This window comes from Thermobia domestica, chromosome 17, assembly GCF_964235325.1.
Source record: "Thermobia domestica chromosome 17, izTheDome1.hap1.1, whole genome shotgun sequence".
Lineage (NCBI taxonomy): Eukaryota > Metazoa > Arthropoda > Insecta > Zygentoma > Lepismatidae > Thermobia > Thermobia domestica.
This window is the reverse complement of record NC_137470.1, coordinates 46891734-46918279: the sequence shown is the minus strand read 5'-3', so window position 1 is coordinate 46918279 and position 26546 is coordinate 46891734. Positions and strand designations below refer to the sequence as shown.

Sequence of the window (26546 nt, the reverse complement as noted above, 5' to 3'; positions counted from 1 at the left end):
TATAGTTTTCATCGTGGACACTTTTACTAGAAGGAACAATAGTCGAGGCACTGGATTCCTTCGCCAGTGTTGTTTATGCAACAGTAATACATATTCTACTGTCACAAGAGCAAAACCAAAGTACTCTCCAAAATGGCACGGCAAAGAGACTCGAAACACATTCCGAAATAAGGGAAAGGCTTGGAACTCTGGCGATAATTGCCATATATATATATATATATATATATATATATATATATATATATAATTTTCTGATATAGGACATCACACAAGAAAACTATTCAGAGGCAAATAGCTAAACTATATTTCGAAAAATTCAGACACCAGCATAAACATCCCTAAACAAATTTTATCATTTATCAGATACAGGTCTAAAGCTTCTAGGATACTTCTTGTGATGTACAATGATGTATCAAAAACAGATGAGAAAAGAACCGAAAATTTTAACGAACACTTTTGCATCAAATTTTCAATTGGATAAGCAACGTACCTCCTGTTCAATCCGTTTGCTATTCCACGTGATCTCGTTTTTATATCACTCTTCAAGATCGTGAATTTCTCTTATTTTCTCTCTGGCCCGGAAAATATAGGCTAAGCCTTTCTACGTTCTACAACATCTATTATTTATTTTTCACCTTTTCTCATTTTCAATAGATGCTTCAAAGAAAGCTGTTTTCCCTTTTGCTGGAAAGAGCGCGCATCTCTCCCATTTATAAATCTGGACAGAACAATCATGTGTCATCCTAAATAAATATCTGATGACACAATATCTCGCTTTACTCAAATAAATCAACTGTCTGCGAGAAAATTATCAAAGACAGACTTTTCAAATTCACATTTCCCTATATTGTCACACACCGACATGGTTTCATGTCTCTCTTGCGTGACTAACCTTATTAATATGCTAATTACGCTACGCATAGTGTTTCCACCATTGCACAACTTGACGCCACCTATTTATTTTTCTTGTGCCTTAGATTCCATTAACCATATTTATATAACTTAAAAAAATCTTCAAAAGATTCTGTGCTCATGGGCGACACTTATCTCTGTTGAGTAGCTACTTATGATGTCGCACCAAGAGAGTCGGATTTGCTAGCATTGATTTGTATCCCTCTACTTGTAACATCCGCTGTAGCACAGGGAAGCGTACTTGGAGAATTCTTTTTCATATTGCACATGAATGACTTCACTAGTTGGGTCAACTCAAATATCAGCAGAATCCTCTTATTTACAGAACATTGCAAAGTCTTGAGATGAGTGTACTGAATGGAAGTCTCCGAGCTACTTCAAAGCGCAATAGATAATAATTCCTTCTGCTTTAACACATGGCCCGTAAAAGTTCATCGCAATATGAGCAAATCCATAACATTTTCCGTCAAAAAATTTTTTTGTGCATACTTCATACTACACAAATTGTTTGTCTATCATGAGAATCAATAGACTTAAGGACTTCGGAGTTTCTTATGATACAAAACTAAGTTTTACAGAACTTACACTTTCACCAAGCACACAATGCGTCTTATAGGAATTCTGTAGAGATTAAGAAAATACGGGACATCTAATCCTTAGGAACTTCCTACAAGACAATAATTAAAAAAAAAAACTGCAATATTGTTCATTTATCTGGAGAATTATAGTTCCAACAAACCAAACCGGGATTAACTCAGTTCCATATTTATTCCTTGCAATAGTACGCCATAGTGAGTCTCGCACACGAGCATCACAAAACACGTAATATTACGAAGAATACACAACTTTGTAAACCTTGTCACAAAATCAGTGACCTCAAATATCTGCATAAACTTACACATGGAGAACTCTGGTCCGAAACGCTACTGTCAGAATTTTATTTCCGAATCACCTTCAGGCAAACACGTAAAACATTTTTTTCATATAGTACGACCTAAACATTCAATAGTTCAACGTTGTTTGTTCTACAGGTTTCCTAAACTACAGAACGAAATGTCGTATACACTAATAGACTAACTTCGTTCTCCAGCATCATATAACTCTGCACTACCATGTCATTTTAGTTGATAAACTTTTGTCAGGTCTTTTCAACATTTCTAGCTATCACTTAAGATATTATATTATTATTTTGATTGCTATTATTATTATTAGTAATAAATTACCATCTCTCAAATTTGTGAATTTCGAGAAAATACCTTGCCACACTATTGCCTAGCTTCTTCATCTTAACGTTTGCTGTAAGCAACGTAATTTTGAGTAAATTTTATCGCACACTTTTGACAACTATGATGTTCCGCAGTTTGGTTATCACTTGTGTATTCTGACTATACCCTTCATTGTATAAACATGAATTTTCAGAAAATCGTCTCAAGTGGACTTTAAGAAAACGCTTTTCACACTTTTGCACACACATCTTTTACCTGTATTCATGTCTCCTGGGAACTGAACTTCGAGTAATTCATTTTTCATAATCTTCACACAAGCAGTTCTTCCTTATCTGTATTAATACATCCCTTGCCAAATACGAAGTTTAACTAAATCGTTCAACAAAAAGTGGGTTTCATACAAATTATCTTTTCACCAGTTTTGCGATGTGTGAGTTTTTCGTGTGTGTTAAAATGTCTTGAGTAACTTGAACGTAGGCCAAATACATTTCCACACCTCGCACGTGTGGAACATTATAGCTTTGTATATTGAAATTTGTCTTGCCAAGCTTGAGCGCGCATAAAATCCCATTCCACATTAATGCCAAATTTAAAATCAAAATAATCCCATCTTTGCACGCCTCGCTTCCCTGGTTTATTCAGCTATGATTTGAATTGTGATTTCGAGTGATACCTGTAAAATTTACATTCTACGCACTTCCCGTATGTGGAGTTCTCTGTATAAAATGGGTGTTGAAGGAGCAAACGTGGACTATGTCTTTTAAAACATACCTCGCAATTTTGAGTCCTTTCTTTTTCGTGGATTATGTGTGGCGAAACCCAAACGTACACTAAACCCCTCTCACAACTTTGCCGTTCGTGAGGTTTTCTCCTGAGTGGATACTTGTAACCAAATTCGTACGTACAGAAAAGCCGTTTCCATACTTTCGGCATGTATAAGATTTTTCTCGTTTGTGGATTCACATACATGTTGACAAATTTGAACGTACACTAAACTCCTTTCCGCTCTTGTTATGTGGGAGTTTCACTTTTTTGTGTATTAACAGGCATTGCCAGTGACGTTTTTCTCCCCAGTGGACTAACGTGTTTAGGAAACTTGGAAGAACATTGATTCTCTCTTCACATTCCAGGAACTGTGAGGTTTTTCCGCTGTGTTGATCATCATGATTGTCCAATTTTCAACGTTGAATAAAGCCCTTTCCACACTCTTCGCAAGTGTAAGACTTTCCTCCGGAGTGGACCTACAAGTGTCTAGCCAAATACGAACGCCGACTAAACCCCTTGCCACAATATTCCCATTGCATGTGTGAGGTTTTTCTCCTCTGTGGACTAACATGTGTTCAGACAATTTCTCTAAATCCCTTTCCACACCTTTGGCATGCGTAAGGATTTGACCTGTGTCGACCACCAAGTGTGTAGCCAAATGCGTACGCCGACTAAACCCCTTGCCACAATGTTCGCATATATGATCATTTCCTGCTGTCTGGATTAACATCTGTGTAGACAAACTTGAAAGAACATTAAGTGCTCTTCCACGCTTACTGCATATGTGAGGTTATTCTCTTGTGTGGACTAACATGTGTTTAGACAATGCTGAACGTACATTAAATCCTTTTCCACACTCATCGCAGGTGTGAGGCTTTTATTCTGTGTGGAATAACATGTGTCCAGACAATTTTGAACGTTCTCTAAATCCCTTTCCACACTCTTGGCAGGTGTAAGGTTTTTCTCCTGAGTGAACTAACATGTGTCTGACCAATTGTGAACGTTGACTAAATCGCTTACGACACACTTCGCATGTGTAACGTTTTTCTTCTGTATGGACTAACATGTGTGTAGACAATGTTGAACGTGCCCTAAATCCCTTCCCACAGTCATTGCATGTGTGAGGTTTTTCTCCTGTGTGAACCAACATGTGTCGAGACAAATTTGAACGTTCCCTAAATCCCTTTCCACACTCATTGCATGTGTAAGGTTTTTCTCCTGCGTGGATCCTCAAGTGTCTAGTCAAATGCGAACGCCGACTAAACCGCTTGCCACAATGTTCACATGTAGCATCACTTCCTCTTGTGTGGATTAACATGTGTGTACACAAATTTGAACGTAACCTAAATGCCTTTCCGCATTTCTGGCATGTGTGAGGTTTCTCCCCTGTGTGGACTGACATGTGTGTAGACAAATTTGAACGTACACTAAATCCCTTTCCACAATCTTGGCATGTGTGAGGTTTTTCTCCTGTGTGGACTAACATGTGTTCAGACAATATTGAACGTCTTCTAAAGTCCTTTCCACACTCTTGGCATGTGTATGATTTTTGTCCCGTGTGGATTATCAAGTGCCTAACTAATTGCGAACGTTGATTAAATCCCTTACCACACTCTTCACATGTGTAGGGTACTTCTTCTTTGTGGACCAACATGTGTGTAGACAATTTTGAACGTACATAAAATCCTTGTCCACACTCATAGCATGTATGAGGTTTTTCTCCTGTGTGGACCAAAATGTGTTCAGACAATTTTGAACGTTCTCTAAATCCCTTTCCACACTCTTGGCATGTGTAAGGTCTTTCTCCTGTGTGGATCAACAAGTGTCTAGCCAAATGCGAACGCCAACTAAACCTCCTTCCACAATGTTCGCATGTATGATCATTTTCTCCTGTGTGGATTAACATGTTTGTAGACAAACTTGAACGTACCCTAAATGACTTTCCACATTCGTGGGAAGTGCAATGTTTCCCCGCTGTGTGGCCTAGCATGTGTATAGACAATTTTGAATGTACACTACATTTTCGTCCACACTCATTGCATGTGGGAGGTTTTTCTCCCGTGTGGACTAACATGTGTCTAGACAAGTTTGAACGGTCTCTAAATCCATTTCCACACTCTTGGCATGTGTACGGTTTTTCTCCAGTGTGGGTTAACATATGTCTAGACAAGTTTGAACGATCCCTAAATCCCTTTCTGCACAGTTGGCAAGTGTAATTCTTTTCTCCGTGGACTAACATGTGTCTACCCAATTGAATAAATTCCTTTCTACTCTCTTCGCAAGTGTAAGACTTTTCTCCTTTGTGGACCAACAAGTGTCTAGCCGAAGACGAACGCCGACTAGACACTTTGCCACAATGTTCGCATGTATGATCATTTTTTCCTATGTTAATTAACATGTTTGTAGACAAACGTGAACCAACATGAAATGCCCTGCCACGCTTACTGCATATATGAGGTTTTTCTCCTGTGTGGACTAACATGTGCGCAGACAAATTTGAACTTTGACTAAATTTCTTTCCACACTCATTACATGTGTAAGGTTTTTCTCCTGTGTGGACTAACATGTGTGTAGACAAATTTGAACGTAAACTAAATCCCTTTCCACACTCTTGGCATGTGTACGGCTTTTCTCCTGTGTGAACTAACATGTGTCTAGACAATTTTGAACGTTCTCTGAATCCCTTTTCACACTCTTGGCATGTGTACGGTTTTTCTCCTGTGTGAACTAACATGTGCCTAGACAATTTTGAACGTTGTTTAAATTCTTTTCCACAGTCTTGGCATTTGTGGTCTTTTTCTAGCAAATGCCTTGTCAAACGTGACCGATTTAATTCTCTGCCAAATTGCTTCGAAGAATAAGATGTCTCAACTGAAGAAGAAATTGTTTCCTTTAATAAATTCAACATATTAGCTTCTCTTTGAAGAGCAACAATGTTATCTCGCCTGTAACAAATTGAATAATCAAGGAAATGTGCATTGATGTAATTAATAAATAACAACAAAAATATAATTCGTTATAATTCATGATAGAATTACGTTTACTTTAATTCTAGTACATGAAATCTTGTAGAACTATTGTACCGAGAAGCATCAAGGACTTTACATATCTCTCCATTCTCAAAATAAAATGATATAGTTTGCTTTACTATTTCATATTTTGAATTCCTTTAAGTATACGATATCAGATTTCACTCAGGTACACACCAACATTGATCAGAAATTCGTTGTCACTAAAAATATTTATACTTCCTTAATTTTTGTGAAGAAAACTTAAAAATTGCTAGAACTTGTTGCAACTGCAGCTACAAGAAACTGCTATCATCATGACAATGAAACAAATTAAGGGTAGAACAACTTTTGAAGTTTTGCACGAAATACGTAAGATCAATCCGTATATCAATCTCTGTGTGTTTTTAATATAATCTCATACTTTGAGAGAGTAAATTTTAATAGGTCTACAATCTTTCCGTCTGTTGATATATACCTTCGTGGTTACATCTCATACAAATTTAGGCCCTCTTATTATATAAATACATTTGAGCTATGTTGAGCTTTCAATTTCTTGTAATTTTTCTTTCTTTCTTTTTCTTTTTTCGATTTTTTTTCTCCTTATATGGATGATATTAACATTTCAGAACTCCATGTTAAAGTAATATGAACAAGCATTAGCACGTTCGTTACACTTACATTATTACTAGTGCTTGTACGTTTGTGCTCAGAACATACAATTTCTAATAATATCTTGTAATGCTATTCGGAGAAATCAAAATGATACACTGGGTTTGGAATCCTCCTATTACAGGTTTTTTTTTTGCAAACAATGCCCTTGACTTTTATTAACATCGTGAAACACTTTACCAATTATTGTTTTTTGCGTTTAAAGTAAAAAGGGGGTGAGAAGATAAATGATGGAAAAGATGAGAGAAATATTTTATGCGTCAGATTATAAAAGCAGGAAACTGAACTCCTTGAAATAAATTATATAATATATGTCGATTGTCTACATTTAAGTGGCATTCGATCGTGTTAGATTCATTGAAATGAGTATCATAAGGCCGGGAAGAGGATTATATATGTACGTCAAAATGATAATCTGACGGGTCTCTTTCCCTAAAGAGCGGACAGTTGCACACTACTTTTTTTACTTTTAAAAACTGTTGCGTGCACCAGTGTTTTGGAAAAGACAAGATTCTAGAGGGCGATTATGAACTTGATATCCAGCAAATCTGGCATTAGTTAAGGAAATAAGTGAATCGATTGAAATCAAATTTTCCACGGCAGTTAGTCAGACCTGTATCTGAGCTATAAACTTTTTTCTTTCTTTCTTTACCTTACTGTCATGAGAGAAAAGTAAGCCATTTAAAATTTACGCTACGTTAGGACGTGTCGATTAGGTTAGGAAGGTGAAATTTGTCATAAAAAATCTTTACTCAGTACCAATTAGCAAGTAGTCTACGCCTTAAGGGATGAAAACGGGCAATTTCCGTAGATTTCTTAATATATAATTTTACCATATGATATAAAATTAATATGTAGTGTGCAGAACTCTATCATGCATTGTCTGATGACGCAAAGTCGTCACAATTTTGCTAGCATAAAAGAAGTTTTAAGAAAACTACGTTTTCAAAAGGATGTTTATAAATTAAGCTGTAAACCCCATATAACTTCAAATCAATTTATAGAATTCTTTAGATATTTTAACACGTGCCACATCAAAAACAGCAAAAAAGTTTGTAGTATAGATTTAAAAATTATTTACAGAGAACAAAGTATTTTCATCATTTCTCTTCCAAATAAAGCTTTTTTTCTTTTTTGGACGTCCTTCTTTACTTATATGGAGCATTCTACTTCTTGCGAAAAAACATCATGGAATAACCGTCTCTTCCTCAATAATTCACATTAATATTACCAGTTTCATTTCCGCGTTACTACATTAAGTATGTCTACGTAGTTTTAATGGCGTTATACATAATATACTTTCTTTAAACTTGACGGAAAAAAGATACATAACACTATCATCAAAACAAGAAATGGTTCATTCTAACTACTTCCAGTTTGAATTGAATTTCAACGGAGCAATTACTGAATCTGGTTATACCTTTTTTTTGTTCTTTGGCAGTAAAAGTTTAAAAATATCTTGAAACCGGGTGTAATAGTAAACTTGAACGATGTAGTTTTTCTAGTAACATCTTTCGCAATTTGTTACCTTTTCCGTTGTGTATAGATAAATGTTGAAACTGGAAATGGCTAATTTCAAATGCTTACGGTTAGAACATATGGTTAACGGAGGAGATGGGCCTATTCTTCAGGAGCTGAATCGATTGTACGGAACCGTATCTCGATATCTTTTATCGTCCTTACTCTACAGATTTCAGTATTGAAATTACCTGTTTAGATACTTTAGGAACTTCCGATTTTGGAAAAATGCTGTGGGTTGTAATATGTTCACTCCAAACCCTGTATCGGTAGTAAGAACAGTTTGTTACTGTCTGTTACAGTTTCCGTCCCATGATGAAAAATATTAACACCAGAAATGGTTAATTTCAATCGCTCCGCTTTGAAAAGGGGTTAGTAGAAAATGTAGAACCTTATCTTACAACGCTGAGCTCGTTGTGGAAAGGCAACTTAATAACGCTTACTTTATCTATATAGAAATAAGTATCGAAGACTTAATTAATATTAAATTTGAGCAACTTCCAGTTTTAGTTGGGCGTTGTTAAGAGTCATGTTATGTTTGACGCTCAATTGTTTGTTGAAATACGTCTTCTTGCTATGTTTCCGTTCCCAGGCGAAAAAAGCTCAAACCGGAAGTGGCTAGTGTTAACCAGGTTTGATTTGAATAAGATCGAACGTATGCTTGAGATGCTTCGTCCAATGCAAAAAAAAAAAAAAAAAAAAAAAAAAAAATCGCTTCCAGGTAGCTCTTACAGTGTTCATTCTACGGAAATAAATGTTGAAACCAGAAATACTAGTAATATCCAGGAAAGTAGTGGTATGTTGTTTCGAGACGCTGAATTCTTGGCAGCTAACCGCTTTTCCTTTCCTGTTACCGTTTTCATTGTACAGCAATAAACGTTGAAAGCGGTATTAGTAATAGGGAATTTGGAAAACTGCCGGTTATAGCAGAGCGTTGTAGGCAGTCATTATGAGGTGTGTATAGATACAGGATCATGTGCAAACAATCAATTATCAACTGATTTCTCGTTATCAGTTACAGTTTCGTTTTATGGTTTTGTTCGTTAAGTTTGAAATTAATGGCTAGTCTGAAGAAATTTCTGTTTGAGTATAGGGTTAACGGGCGAAATTGAATCCATTCGAGGCACGCTGACATATCTATAAGAAACAGTATCATGACAGAATTTAGCGTTTATTCTATACGGAAATCACTTTTGAAACTGGACGGAATATTAAATTTGAACACTCTTCATTTTCTATGAAGTACATTGGATAGTCGTGAAAGTTGTGTTAAGTCGCTGAATCGTTTGGAAACAAATGCTTCTCGCTATATTACAATATTCGTTCTATACCGATAAAGGTTGAAGTTCGAAATGGTTAATTTGAACCAATCCAAGTTTGAATAGAGAGTTAAATAAGAACGAACCAATTCTTTGGAGGATGAACCGATTGAAAGAAACCGTTTCTCAATATTTTTTTAACCATTTTGCTCAGATACCAGTTCACAGACGGATGCACGAGCAAAGCCGTTCTAGACGACTGCCGTCACTTACTCACAGCATAGTTTTAGTCCAAAAGCATTGTTTGTATTAATGTATGTTACGATCAACAGCATAACATTGAGACTTTGTATATGGTTCAAAAATTTAGTCGTGATATTAAGCCAGATACGAAACGATTTCTGGTGACTGTTCCAAAATATAGTGTAAAAATTTGCGCGTGTTCAAATAAAACATTATTTTAATACTATTTTAGTGTAATGCTTTCTTGTTTTTATCAGGATAATAATCCGTAGGTCATTTTAGAAACTGGTGCTAACACATAATGAGTTGCAAAATACGTCATTGGAAAGAGCGTATACGTCCAGAAAACTGATACCACCGGCACCAACAGTGAGTAAAATGTTTTGCTGTATAACACACACTCGAAGTAATTTTCTGAATAAAGGAAAAATAACGCATTGCTGTGTAAACAAAAAGTGCTATAGCATCGTTCTATATTTTCTGCAAACATAGCCCTACCTAATCACCGCTAACCCATGACCACCAACATTGAAATAAATAAATAATTATTAATAAATGTGCGCATATACAGATCCATTTTGAATAAAACATACGAAAGTGTATACATATATAACGAAACTTAATTTAACCTACCCTTATCGATGAACAAATTATCTAATTAAATCAAGATGTCGTAAATTAGTACGTAAGAATATAAGTATTACACACGGCATAACTCCTTAAAGGTTACAGGAATAATCCACGCAGTCAAAAGAAAGAAACATAACTCTAAAGATATTTGAACAAACCTAGCCTCCACTAACTACTGGTCAAAAAACATTTAAGATAATCTACAAGAAATAGAAAAAAAAGTTATTAATAACAAAAGAATGTGTTTTGAGAGTATAAAGTAACTTGTAGCAGCTGACATTTGAACGATGGTTATTTCATAGAATAACACGACACCGTACCGACGTTCTCATGTAAAAGCTTGCAAATAGAAACTTCGAAGTTTTTTTAACACTGCAAGTATATTAAGTAACAAAGCTACGAGATGTCATTCGCGCATGGATTAATGGTGAATATACCTCCTTCAAGAGCTAGGACTGGCTTCGTAGGTTTATGAAATTACCTTTCTAATTCTCTTTAAAGAACTAGTGCTCATATCGTAAATTTAGGAAAGAACTCTTTAAATCCTTGATTCCTTCGTGTTCTCCCAAACCTATGGTGGTGGGCAAAATGTAAGTTTTGAAACCTTTCTCTCCCTTGGGAGATCAGTTTTATACCTTGATAAAGTCTCTTCTTCATAACTATCTATATATTGTATCTGAGGCCTGTCTCTTCATGATATCCCTATTGTCTTTCCTTCTCAGCATGGTGAGCCAATAGGAGTGCCGAATAAGATGACCCAACATGCTATTTTTCTTTCTCCTATTATTTTCATGATCTGTCGATCTTCATTAGCTTCCTTTAGTCCTTGTTCATTCCCTTTTCTTCCGGTCCATGATATGTGCAGCATTTTGCGCAAAAACCTCATTTCAAATGCTTCCAGCTTGGATATTTTAGCCTTTCTCACAGCAAAACCTCGATTAGTCCTACGTATAGGTAGGTGTAAGAGTAAGATTTGAACATGGTGGATTACTTTTCCTGAAACCAGATGTTAACCCATAGATGTCTAAAGGCCGTAAATAAATTTCAAACTTCAAATGGAACAGAGGCAACTCCATGGTAGTGTGGAGTTCTATGGCTGATTTACACATACGCTTTAGATTGTGCACCTACGGGGACAGCGTGTGAGACACATTCCATTCCACCTTTCAAGATTTGTGTGTTTTTATTATTCCTGAATGCAATTGTTTCAAGCTGAAATTCAAGGTCAAAACGTAATAGTGTATGAAGAAAGGTAAGATCATTAGGTCGTTTGATTAAGTTTATAGTTTCAAGTTTGTAAAAGTTGGGTTCTGCTCTAAAGTACAATTAATATTGATGGGAATACAGTTACAATTTATCCGGACATTCCTGACTGGGCATATACCATTCATTTCATTCCGATTGCTTATTTGGAAATAGTCCCTCAGGTGTAGGTTAGTTTTGCTAATGATTACACTAAGAAAGTACTACCCGAATCATGTGATGCCATGTTATAAGAGTTATTATTCTCAGCTTACATACAGTTTTGATATATCGTGAATTTCATACCACACAAAGTTAAAATATAAAGGAATTGTTTAACATTTTTTTCATTACGATAAACAAGTATTAAAACTCTCATTCAAAAGATCATAATGATTCTCATAGTAATTGAATACAAAATTGAAAATACATATCTTGCATACGTTAGTGCGCTCCAGTTCTGAAACAGCGTTGTTCATCACGGAGAATTTTCCTCCGGGGCATTTCACACGAGGTGTCGACATTATGGTAAAACTAGTTTGGCAAAAGCAATTCTTGTAAACCAAGATTTGCGTAACAGATTGGGTCTCGCGCGTAGCTGGAGGTGGTCGGGGAAGTGGAGAATTGAAGAGAGAGAGGTGCCGAAGACACCAGGAGGGGGGCATACATTTCGCTCTTATCAGCTCATATAAACTTATAACGTTATCGTTATATGCTCCTCGTACTTACAGGAGAATTTCTTGGGATAAGTGCTCGGCGAGATGAAGCTCTTCGAAGAGAAAAACTGCAAAATTCCACTCTCGCAAGTGCTTATGTGTGTTTTTGTGCTTCTTACCAACACCCCTCTTTGCGCAGCCTAATTTGGGAGAATTCAGAAGTGTGATGCTCCAACCAATTCTGTGCACTCTAAAGTGCGAAGTAACAAACTATATTTTACAATTTACATATTTGCTAATTAATAGTTATAATATTAATATGTGTGCAAATGTAATCATAATATCAAGAATCAAAGTATTAGTTCCTATGAGAGGACCAACTGCTGAAAAACTGAATGTTCTGTTAAAATTATTTTCTCGTCAAGAAGTGTATTCATATACAACTATTGTCTGTGCAGCAAACAATGCACGCGATCGGAGCAGTGGGACTGTCAACGCTACACCAGATGAACTAATTCAAACCTCGTCCCAGCTAAGTATGTTAATTAAAAATTATTGTGTGATAACAGCAATGTAAGTGGTGAAATTGTGCTCCAAGTGGCTAAAATCATTTAAATTGCAACATAAATGTGAATGAACCCAAAACTAGGCTAAGAATATTAAAAGGTAGTCAAATGAAAGTAATAAAAAACACGTAATTTACGCCTAAAAATGATACCAATATCTACGTCTCATGGAAAATGCGATTAAGATGAAATCCTCCAACAAACAAGATTTATTTGTGAAGTTGTATTTCCTCAATGGATGGTGAAACAAAAATGTGCGAGGAGATTCTAGCCAACAGTGCACATTTTATCTCCAATATAGTTTCCTTACATAACTGAAATGACTGAAATTGTTCGCGAAGTCGTATTGCGACCGTGTTCTGCTCGTCTATACATAAAAAGATCCAATCATTACAATTAGAAATATATATTTTCGTTATTACAATGTGAAATATTTGTGATAATGAAAAGCTTAAAATATGTATATTAAATATACCTATAATGAGTGTTAATCATCGTTTCAAGCAACACAATAATAAAACTGTGATAGTGTGCATGTTACATAAGAATACTTTTGTTATACAGGTTAAGTATTTTCATATTGTGCATGCATACATTTGTATTGGGTTTGTCTTTACGGTTGGAGTGCAATGGTACGAGATATTTCAAATAAGTATATGGAGTGAGCAGAGGTATACAGAGCCCAATGTCCCCGAACTTACATCCTTAGAACTGGATATCCAATATTAGGAACAAACACCTAATTTTGCTGAGGTTGACACAGGGATGTATCACGAACACGGTATTAAAGTTATGTTAATAACCTATAGGTCGAATCCGTACTTTCATTATTTGTTCAGTTTTCTGTTGGTTAACGAACGTACTTCTGTGTTGGCATCATCGAGTTTAAGAATCCACCTTCTCTCACGATTTAGTAAAGCTTTCGCAAGGACGTACGTGGAACAGACCCGATACCATTATATCAGTTTTCTTAAGCAGAATCCCACAAGGAACCAAACCCAGAACCCTCATAAAATTACCCTCCCGAACAGGAACCAAGAAGGATCGAATCTTATAACTTCATAAACTGTGCCTACCTTTCCCTGCGATAGTGTAAAACTTTTCTTTCAATAGAATGTAATCGTGTGATTTGAATTGGCATCTCATGAAAATAATAGGGAATACAGAAGAGGAAAGTTTCAGATTGTGTTTTCAATGATGCCTTAACAAAATCAATCAAAATGTGATTTACCGGTTCTCTAAACTCAAAAAACTTTATCACGTCTTGGTGTGTTTCGATTCAAGGCGGATTTCTGATTTAAAATACGAACTATTCCCAAATACAATGAACAAAATCTGTGAGCCACACCATAGAAAAAGGGAAACCAACCGAAGAACTAAAATTATATCAAGGGTTTGGACCATGACATCGCAAAGGGATGTGTGGGAATATGATAATAAATAATTAAGTAGTGATTATGTAGAGGAAACATGTTGAGGCGATATTGAACCAGTGATGTAGCAAAAAATAAAAAATTAATAAAATAAAATAAAATAAAAAATAAAGGAAACTTGCAAGTGTCGTTCAAAATTATGAATGTGTGAATATCACATGTATGGATTAAGATATAAATAGCTCCCTAAAGCGTACAAATTTTTCCATACGATCCCACTCACACAAGCAAGTTGTGAACGAGCGTTTTCCAAACTCAAGATTATTAAATCTAGATTAAGGGCGAATACCCGTCAAGACAACCTTGAATCGATTCTGTTAATGCAGTATGAAAGGGATATGCAAAATAAAGTGAATAAAGATGTCATAATTAATAAACTCTGTCATAATAGTACAGAATGTAAAATATTTCCGATGTAAGGTAAAAATCTCCTTGTTTCATGTCATGTAAACGGATCAAAGAAAGAAAAGTTAAATGATATTATATATATATATATATATGTGTGTGTGTGTGTGTGTGTGTGTGTGTGTGTGTAAGGCGTGAATCAATAAGGTGTCTTTATCCACCACCGTCTCCAAAAGTGCAAATTTATATCAAATTTCGAAAATCTACATAGCTCAATCTAGTTAAATATAGTTCAAAAGTGCATTTACTTCACTGCTTTCAGACAGCTCAATTGAGGGACCAAAAATACAAGGGATCTATGTTATACATGACGTTTCCAACAAGGTGTGTTTATATTCAGAAAAGGACTCTGCAAAATAATATGCAAACTAGGAGAATCACATCGCAGTCCACTCGAGGGTCTAGCAATGAGTAATTTGCGTCATAGTTCTTCTAACAGTTTATATATTTCACTATGGGGCATAAATCCACTTCCTCGGCATAAATAAACTTACTTCAAAAGGCAGTTATCCCCTTGAACTCCAAGGGTTTCACTTTATGTTTGATATAGATGTTCTATCAGCTGTAACTGAATATAATTATGTGGTTTTGAAACTTACATTTTGAGCGTTTAAACGGTCTGAGAAGATATTTTTGCAATATTACTTTATATACTACTGTTGATCAGCAAGTTAAACATAAAATACTCATATGTAATAATGTCCCTATGTTAGAGGTAGTGCGCCCTGCTAGTGAATTCATAGTTACGTCCCCCGCCCGGCGGCATCTCATTCTGACATGGAAGAAATGAAAATACTATTGATGTTAGAGAAAACCTAATGCAGAGGCCAAAACCTAATCACGAAGGTTTCATCCATATAATAACAACATTTTTAACTCAAGAACAAAACAAGGCAAAGTAGTTTCCTTGATTCACACACAGGTCTTTTAGGATTTTTATTTGGTAAGGTATAGGGTTTTGGAGAAATTTTTAAATTCAACAAATTACGTAAAAATAGAAGAAAACCAGAGAGAAAGGGATTGATTTTAAATTTCCGAGACCATGCAACATTCTAAATGCATAACCGTAACCTACTGAGTTATAACTAACCAATAAAGAAAGGCAAAGAAAACAGACAATTACAAAGGAGAAAAAGGCATGAGACAAGCACCGTAGATAACACTGTAAGATATCGACCAAGACCGGGGCGGATGCAAGCTATAATCTGAAACGAAAACGAGACTATAAATTAAAGAATTCCTTGTTTGATTATTGAAAGTCTTATAATAGGTGATGCATAAGCTTAAAAACGAAACCTAAATCAGTATCCTATATGGTTTGAGCCACCTGCAAATGTTAATCGTACAAATGTCAAGCATGTAATATTATGTCGATAAAATATAAATAATTTGGCACCCTGTAATTTCAGAACTGACTCCTAAAACTATTTCAGCTTTCCTCTTTTTTTATCAACTGGTAATACTATTTTAGATGTAAAATCTAACTGTAATTTTTAAGGATTCAACTGACAACTTGCTGATTTGATATGGAATAGCTCAGCGATTTCATCTCCACATGCACAAAGTACGGACTAGTACATAAAGGCAGCATGAAGTATGGTAAAAGCTATAAGATAACAGAAAACTCATATTTTGGCGGAATACTATCGAAAATAGTATGAAAAATATATAAAATCGAGAAAAGGTACAAATTAAAGAAAGGGAAAAATCTAAAAAAAATATATAGTAAAATTCTGATACACAAGTAAACTATAAACCATAGGCTTCATAACCTTCTTGTCCCTCTTGGTTCCTTGTACTCTCATCCTCTTCCACTTTCAATTGGATCCTTCAACATATTTCCTACCCGCTTGTGCAAGAAATCAAATAAAAGTGGACAATAGTTTTTCTTAAAGCAGCTTACATTTTTTTTTCTCACAGAACCTTGGATTTATAGCTTTCATTGTGCTTTCCTAATATAAACTTGCGCTCGAGAACGAAATGTCGCTTAGAAGGTGTATTTTTCTATGCTACTAAGAAAGGAGCGGTGAACTTAATAATTTCGTATTGACGATTATATTTTAATCTGGACTGTAGATCGTTAATTTATAAATAAATAAATAAATAAATAACTCTTCGCCGACATCTTATGACTACATCTTAGTACACCACAATAAAAATTTACTTAATATCGCTTTCATATTCAATTAAATATTAATGGTGATGTCAGTCCACAGGAGCAATATATACAAAACCAAAAAGTCCTTTATAGAATACCCTCCTCAAAAGTACTACTATCAATTTCATAAAGATAGGCCACTGACTTCGCGGTGCCCCCGTGACGTCCAGTCAAAACTTATACTGCATTGTGGTACCTCGTTGGAATTGCTGGAATGTTGTCTTTTCAATACTTAAGACATACAATTTTTTTTGTACTGTGTAGTGAGAAAAAATAGAAATTAATGAAAAAGTGCGTATTTTTTTCGTACTTTTTTTGGTAAATCAATGTTTATAGGACTATATTTCGGAAAAGAGACAACATGAAATAATTTCCTGTGCACGATATGTAGATGCATATATTACATGTAAGTTCTGAAAATTTCATTACTCAACACAGTAATTTTCTTGACATTCAGTAAAAAGTGAAACATCATTATCTCTGAATTACTGTGGTGTATTAACAATCTGAAAAAACTTTTAGAAAGATGTTAAAGTAGCTTTTTCAGTCAAACTGTTTTGACTTGTTTTAAAAGATAAACAATCTCAAATATGACATTATGATTTTCTCTGCTTTGCGCCTTTCGCTAACGCAGTTTATACAGAGTGCTACGTTACCACATTTTCCTGGCGCTATACACTCTCAGCTGGACGGGTATTTAATCTTGTCACGCACACTGTCCGGCACTTTTTAGAGATATTTTTAAAATGTAATGTCTCCACAGATTTTAAACCAATATCTTAGAAATTAACAGGATATACAATAAATGTGCCAAATGTTCAAAATTAGAAAAGCGAACCCTTATCTTGTTTGGATTTTTATGTGATGGTCTCGAAAATTTGTTGCTTTTTGTCAGTTTTTCACTTATTGCACGCAGTACAAAATACACTTGCACAGAAACAAATACACGCACAAAGTTTATTATATGATACAACCTTAGTTGATATGTAATATTGAGTTTACACTTCGCAGAAAATCTGTTTTCAGATCTAAGAGTAGCGTTATACATTTCGAAGCATTTTCCCACGCAAAGTCCAACTTTATATATCAGGCAATAAACCAGAGATGCAAATAAGCAACAAAAGTTTATTCGCCCAAGAAAAAAGTTACTAGCCCACATCACATAATAAAAATAATTTACTTAACTTCCGTATATTAAATACTCGCCCGCACCGTAGAAACACACGCCCAGGGCGAGTGGTTATATGCATCCCTACAATAAACGCTAATATTTATTAAAAACTTCTTTTCACTGTGCGGATGCTACGCACTTTGCCTCTCCTTTATCCTACTCTATTAGAATGTGCAGATATTGGGGGAAAACTCTCTAATGGCCCCTTGCTACCAGAATTCTACCGGATGAAGGTCCCTGTACTTCAATGCCTGCTGAGTGAAGCAGTTTATCTGATACATTCGCATAAAAAGTTCCAAGTGCGATATGTTTTCCTGCTTTGTTCCTGTACAGTATGTGAGCATTGACATGTGTGATAAGTGAAACAGCAGAAAAAACACACTTGACACGTCCACCACTTGACAGACATACTAATAGCTCTTGCGTAGTTGATTTGTAAACATCGCGTAAAGCTGGTTTCCGTACAAGGCATATGTGAATAATTAATGTAAAAATGTTCCTTGTCTTCAATTGAAGTAACACACTTTCATTTAGAAAAGAAAGATTTTTGTTTTAGTAATTTTTCTTTTTCTCAATCTGCTGTTTTGCGTATTGATGAATTTCTTTTACTACTATTCCTGGCGGGAGTTCATGTACTTTGGATTCCACGTTAATCAGTAGGTCCACGTCTCATATAGCCTCGCTGCTGATCAGGACGTTAAACACAAATCTTTTTTTTTTTTTTTACTATAAAACTTCATCGGTAACAACAGCTGAAACACTTTATATGCGGAATACTCTATAGATAGCCCAGCATTTTGATCAATTCCCGGGACACCATTAAAGATGGGTTTTGCATTTACTTGAATTTTATCGCTCCAAACTACATCAGAATCTTCCTTTGAATAGGAATGACGCGTTTTTTTATTTTTCTTTCCCGGCGCAGCCTCAGATTTACTTGAAACAGAGTTACTATTTTGTTCACTCCCGGATACGAAACTGAGAACAGAATAATCAATGTCATTACTAATAATTACTAACTCATAACCGTCTGAGTCGGAGTCATTCATCAGTTCTGCAATTTCATTATCGCTAAACATTTTGCCTCTTCTTTTTGCAATACCGCCGCTCGTAAAGGAATATCCATATTTTTTTTTTTTTCAATCAAAAAGCACAAGATATGCTCAGGAAAATATAAATGCCCATCCGCCCGTCTCATTGTAACGAACCCATATGATGTGAGTGCGTGAGTAAGTTTTTAACGCCTACGAACCGAAGGGAAGTGTTGAAGACTTATTAAGTGCGACGTGATTAGACGCAAATACAACCCTCGTCACCTACTCATTGCATTGTTTACTTTCGTTGAAAGAAAAAAAGGACCCATTCTGTTACATTCGGCAGGGGAATTGATCGCAGAACTTCAGTGAACACATGATTGCCAAGGCTACAGTACATTTCTTTTTAACCTTTAACATGTTCGTAAGCTGGAAAGTGTGTAAACTGATAGAACTTGAGGTAGATATGGAGCCATTGTTAATAAGTATTAAGGAAGATAGCAGGAGCAGCAATGAGCCAACAAAGCCATGACGAAAGTGAATGAAGTAAATAAATTAAGAGATGAGTTTTTGGATGTGTTACTTCAACGTTTTATTTCGATTGCATTGAGACGTGTACACTCATGTCCAAAATTATTGTCGCATATCTATAACTGTCTTCTTGTAAGAACATAATTTGATAATGATTTTGCAGGGTACTTTTAATACTGATACTATATGTAGAGTCGGGAAATATATATTTGTAGTAAACTTCATAGGAAAAAAATACGAAACTTAGCATGAGTAATACAAAATGTTGCTAAATGGAAAAGAAAATATTATTTTCGTTTATTGTTCTTATTTACTGCTCTTTTGACATGACATTTGCCACATAGCCTACATGTCTTTGCCGATTATACACATACTACCATTATAAGAAATACCAGGCGAATTCGTTATCAAATTATATTCTTACAATAATATACCTATAGACATGCGAATATAATTTTGGACATGAGTGTACAAACATTATTATTTTTAGGGTGTTGTGAAAGGTTATAGTAAATACTTTTTCTATTACATTCTTATGAAGTAGGCTTCGCGCTACAAGTTTCCTGAACGCGACAACACTGCACGACAGCGTCGCCGCACTTCCAGGTACTGTATGCTGTTTCTTCATTTAAGCGCGGGAAATTTAAAGATTTGGCTGCAACATGGCTCACCGCTTAACGCAAAGAATATGTTGAAGTAAACATTAAAAAAATTACTCTACCAACTAAACCCTTTTTTGTTAATAGTTCCAAATATTTGGAACACTAGACTTCCAAATTTTCGAACTGTGTTTTATACGTTTCTCTACCTACCATGGTAAAGGGGATCAGAGCGTCGTACATTTGTTTCAATTACACAAAAAGTATCAAGTGATGAAACTTGAACTTTTCACAACTTACAGTTGATGGATGCATCTACATATTGTACACAGGAAATTATTTCACGTGATCTCTTTTCTGAGATATAGTTCTATAAACATTGATCTACCAAAAAAGTACGAAAAAAAACGATCTTTTTCATTAATTTTTATTTTTTTCTCACTACATAGTACAAAGAAAATTTGTATATCTTAAGTGTTGAAAAGACAATATTCCAATAATTCCAACGAGGTACTGCAGTGCAGTATAAGTTTTGACTGGACGTCACGGCAGTACCGCGAAGTCAGGGGCCTATCTTTATGAAATGGATAGTACGAGAATATTATCTTACAAAATGCTTCTGCCCACCAACATAAATTGAAACTATCGTTTCTTGCAAATCATTTTTAGTCATAGTGACCATCTCAGTTTAAAGGAAAAGCACAGAGAAAAAACCAACATCGGGTACAACTCTTAAAGGTATTAAGATTCTATTTTGTCAAAAAAGATACTTTTCATAGTTATTTTGTATTGATAAATTTATTCTTTATCTTCTGTTCTAAAGTTATTCTTAAACGAAATAACATAATCCTGCGGGACTTGTATCTACGGTCATTCTCATGTCTGCCCAAAATATAAAAGCAGAGTAAAAAAAAAAAAATATTTCACTCACGTAGTAAAAAAGACCTCATCTCAGATTACATCCTCTGCAGTTAGAAGCAAAATAACTGGCAATAGCTGTTAAACTTTGAAACTTGTTTCAAATAGAACGGTTGGGAAATTATTCATGATTTGTACGAGGGATATTTTACATTCCTTTAAATCCTCAAATAAAATCTGAATTCATTTCCCTCGCCTAAAAAGAACGAAACGATCTAAAAAAAAAAAAAAAACAATCGGCAATAAGAAGTAGAGTAGGAGACGTTCTGATCACCAAGTGTCAAGCAAGTTTAATGTAACATTTGAGAATTTGTTCATTGTTGTCACTAGAGAAATTAATACTTCCTTCTTCATTCTAAAAGAAAGAAAAAAAAAACAAATCACGAGTTACTTCCCTCTTCTACTAGGGATAGCAGGATATCAAATACATATTTTTACTATAGGTTAAGTGGAGCGCAAACAAAAAGTTCAAATTGGAAAGCGCTCGAAATAGAGCGAAATCTAACCTTCTTCGTAGCTTGTAGCTACGGATATTCTTACAAAATTTTAAATTCTAGAAAACACAAATTCATAACATTTAACACTTAATCAATAAAAATGAAAATATATAAATTATTCATTCCGAAAAGTTGGTTGTAGAATAGTTGCAATTAAAAAGCACAAATCCGAAACATGTTACGGAAACGTTTCCAATCCTTATTCTTGAAATATTATCCAACTTGTGGTTGATAATGATAGTCTTTCCGCTTCTCAACTCAAAGGATATAATTTGCAATTGTCTTATCCGTATTAATTGAGGAAAACAAATTATTTGTTGCTATAAGATAAAATATAACGGATAGAAGTATATCCGTAGATAACAGAAACAAAAATTATCCACTGCCTCTATTTTTAGCTATTCTAAATTTTGGCCTAACCTACACACTCTCAGGATCAAAGGTAGAAATTATTCGCTTCCAATCACGCTATCGGTATTCCATGAGTGAAATAATTAATTATTGTTTTCAACAATCTAAAAAAGGATAAGAATTTCCAAGCTATGAGCTATAAAAATATTCCTAATTGATTTATCTGTAACTTGTTTCGAAGTTCGATGTATAAATGGTGAACATTCTGGTTTTCACCATAAGGGTTACAATTTGAAATCTTCCCATTTTACAAGACAAGTGAAATGACTTACAATTTGCTAGTAACGTAAAGAAAGAATGGACCTAGATATGAGTACAAACTATTTACTTCTTTTTATTTATTAGAGACGTGTTTTCAAACTGTTCGGATTACTGATGCCATTTTAAATTTGAAAGTAGTGAATGTTGCAAAATTTGTTATTATATATATATTTTTATATATCAGTGAGATCACTATGTATTGCCGTATATTACTCAGTAGTTTATGATTATTAATATATATTTTGTAGTTATATTCCCTGTACGCTATGTTCATAAATTGATTTATAATCAGTTCATTTTACAGAAGTTTGGGTAAACATTAATATTATAATACTGTGCGCACATATATTTTAACCTGTATTTTAAAACTAATTTCAGGGAAAATAACTGCTTATAAAAAATATGTTGAAATAAAGAACTGATAAGAATAAATAACAAGACAAACATTCTTTCGATTTCCATGTATATTGCCGCTACAACTGCTATTCCAAATCCTAATTATAACTATTATAAAAAAAAAAAAATGAGGAAAATAAATACCAATGAGCAGCACCTTCTGCTCCTGACGACTGTGGATTCGACACTGGCCCTATTTGATTATTTTCCCATTCCTCTTCCTAATATTTTGGGGTCTCTCATATCTATAGCACTCTTCTCCGTACTGTTCAACTTACGTGTATGTTAACTAGCTGACCAACCGAGCTTCATCCTTCTAACGTGATGAGACAGTGAGAGAGAGAGAGAAGGGGAGGGGAGAAAGAAGGAGAGTGAAATCTTTAACATCTTCTTTAACACCTTCTTTCCGCACTTAAGGTAAACCAAATAATGATATATTGCCTACCTTTTTTTTCTTTTCCAAAACTATGATATAAAATTACGTTGAAGTATAGAAACTGTACGGTGCGAATTTGTATACAAGATCAACCAATAGGCAAACATTAACTGGTCGAGATTTACTGTAAAATTTACAGAACAAATTCGTTGTAGTATTTTTAATAATACCTTAGTGTGCATATTATGCCCGGATTCGCACACAAGGTAGCTAGTAACTACTGTAAGCGAAATCAAGTATTAAAACTCAACGTACTAATTCATGACACGGAACTGGAAAAATGTTTGAAACTTAAGAAATTGACGTTCCTAATGTATCGTGTTACTTCGGGACAAAAATATCCAAACAATGAAAGATTTCAGGATGTTACTAAAATACCTTTAGGAACGTACAAATACATATTCAACACGTAATATATGTAAGTTTATGCTATATACAGTGTTTTGCACTTTCCTCGTTTACATGTATAATTATCTTCCGTGACCCATTTGATATTAACCGACCATTCCCGTTACTTCTAGACGGAACAACATCCTACGCTCTGCCGTAAGTTACACAGCAATCTTGATCTTTTACCGCTGTCAAGCACATGTTGGTTAGTGTTGATTGTACAATAATTCTTATATCGTGTACGTGCAATAAGCCTTTAAAGTGAACCTGTTGAAAGAAGTGGAAGTCCCATACCATAGAAATGATTCCTGAATATATACACGTCTTCCTTAAAGAGAAATGAGTACCGGTATGGACCTCCACATTACAAAATGAGTAGTGGTATGGACCCCTACAATTAATGAATATCCACTGTTCGTTAAAATTCTTTATTTATTTTGTTAATGTCCCTCCAGAAAAGTGACGCTAGACTCATTCTAGCTAAATCCTGAGTAAAGTCACATACGACCATTGTTGTTACTCTAGTATAGCACCTTTGACGTTTAAATTTGGAAAATTTCATTCTCGCGATCTATTTTACAAAATCCTTTATATGAATTAAACACTATAGTCGAGCACTTATATTGTAAATATATACAAGAATAGATGGGAAATTTGTAATCAATAATAAGGTAATCATTATTTCATGAAGATACGAACTACATAAGATTTCAATGGGTAGTATCGATCTTACTATTAATTGGTATAGCCTACAGCTAGTATATGTGTGCTATACCGTTTCCAAATTGTAGGTTATTAATTTACGTTCCAGGTATCTCCCATATCTAAATATTTCTCGTGAAGTATTGCTTTTAACCTTTAAACTTTCCAAACCCATGTAACCATATTACCAATCTGAGCCAATTACTATACGAAAAATTCAACATTACCTTTCTGCCCGATCTGAATTCAATTCTTTTGTTGTTAATTGTTGGGGGTCGTTAGAGTATAACGTGCAAGCCTCTTGAACCACTATTTTTCTTAGCGTATTTGTATTTCTTTTATATGCAGAATCATCATCATCTGCAAATTTTGATTTCAACCTATCAACGTTCATTTCCACATCCAAAAAATACTTAGCACTATCCTTTTCCATTTTTTGCTCTCCTGTTGTAGATAATGTTAGTTCTGTGTTGTCAGTCATCAGTTCGTATGGCCACCCTGTCCCTTTGAGTGGATCTTCCTGACGTAAGTCGTAATCTATTTCTCCTTTGCACATCAATTCCAACTTAACAGACGCCTCACCAGCCATTATTACTTCAAATTTAATAAGAATTTGGCATTATTCTTGTAAATCCCTTATATTTTGTGCTGCCAGTGTTAATGAAATGAATTACAAAAACGTTCACAGAAGCAACTTTATACTTCCAATCAAACAAACGATCAGATTCTAATAAGGGACTGTATATTTGATTTTTGAAAATAATAGGTTCTTCATCTCCAGTTTTATGCTACATGAAACAAAGACCATTGGGTAGTTATTAAGCGTATACATCGTATAATAAATTAATAAAAGCGTATTACTTAACAAAGGATTTAAAGTATACAGTAGATAAGTACACAATGAGAGGTTTTACCACCTCCCACACCTTCACACAAATCTGAGCACGTTTCAAGACTTCCTTGTTTCCATCTACGAGCCAGAATGTTGCTTCGAAGCAGGGTTGGAAACACATAGTTATCGTTTAGTACTAAAAATATTCTAATGTAAGATATTTTTTCTTGCATTATCTTCAACATTTTTTGCAATAGTCATTGTCAAATATTATAGGTGGCTAGATAGATAGATACTCAAATAGATAGATAAGACTTACAAATTTTATCCGCCTATAGATGAAGTTTTTTAAATACATTTCTTATACATACTGTCTTGTATTTAACAAAGCTTTGCTCAGTTCTACTATATGCATCTAGCGATGGTTAGTGGGAATTTATTTATTTATTTCTTTTGTATGAAATTACAAGTACGAGGAATGTCCTCAAGTAAGTGTAACATGCGTCATATATACAAAAAAATTTACATGAGTAAAATAAAGTAATATTACCGTGTCATGATATTTACGTACTCCTCAATCGTATAACAAGAATTTTCTAATAGAAATAATTTTAACTTTTGTCTGAACCTTTTCATATTTTCTTCATACTTTATATCAATAGGCAACATGTTGTACAACTTAACACCACCATGACTTACACTTTTTTAATATTGCTGACCGGTGATTACACAAATGAAAATCATTCTTATTTCGCGTATATTGATTATGTACATCTTTATTTGTTACGAATGCTGATGAGTATTCTTTCAAATACAAAAAGAGACGATACAAATATAAACTATCCAGAGGAAGTATATTGACCTCCTTAAACAAATGTCTACAAGAAAAGTTCGGCTTCTTATCACAAAGTATTCTTATGGCTTTCTTCTCAATTTTGAAAACATTAAATCTCTGACTTGAATTTCCCAGGACATGATACCATATTGCAAGATAGAGTTAAAACACGAATGGTACAAGGTTTTAGCCAATTTTAAATTTACCTTCTTTCTAAAAATCCTTAGTGCATAACATAGTATTTTTAATATATTAATAACTGACTCTATTTGAAATTCTCATGTCAGGTTATGATATATAGTAAGACCTAAAAACGAACAGTGTGTTGTATAGTTAATTTTATTTTGGTTCAGATATAAGTTAGGGTATATTGGTTTACTGCAATTGTTATGAAAATTTATAGCAATGGATTTTTGAACATTAACAAAAAGATTATTGTTCTTCATCCAAAGAGATACTTCATTTAGTGTTTGCCTAGCATTCTGTTCCAGTAATTTTTCATTTTTTCCACTCACTAACAGAGTGGTATCGTCAGCGAAAAGGGTAACATCTGCCGAAGATATGCTTTTTTCAAAATCATTAATATATAAAAGGAAGAGCAGTGGCCCTAGAATATATCCTGGTGTAATCCCGTGTTTTATATATAATTCATCTCATAAATAGCTTTCTATAATGTTATTATTCTTATGTGTTATTTCTACGACCTGCCTACGATTTTTAAGTACGAACGAAACCAGTCCCTTGCTTTACGACGTATTCCACAGTTCTCCAGTTTGTTCAAAAGTAAACTGTGTTGCACTGTATCGAAAGCTTTAGACAAATCAACAAAGATTCCTATAC

General features: G+C 34.5%; 1 protein-coding gene across 1 annotated transcript; it reads right to left on the bottom strand.

Moving 5' to 3' along the window:
• Positions 1-271: 271 nt before the first annotated feature.
• Positions 272-25022, bottom strand: LOC145674546 (uncharacterized). Its single transcript, XM_081744713.1, has 2 exons — positions 24267-25022; positions 272-5848 (listed from the first exon to the last, which is right to left on the bottom strand). The coding sequence occupies exons 1-2, from the start codon at positions 24626-24628 to the stop codon at positions 3781-3783; spliced, it is 2430 nt and encodes an 809-aa protein (XP_081600839.1). The 5' UTR covers positions 24629-25022; the 3' UTR covers positions 272-3780.
• Between the last annotated feature and the right edge of the window lie 1524 nt (positions 25023-26546).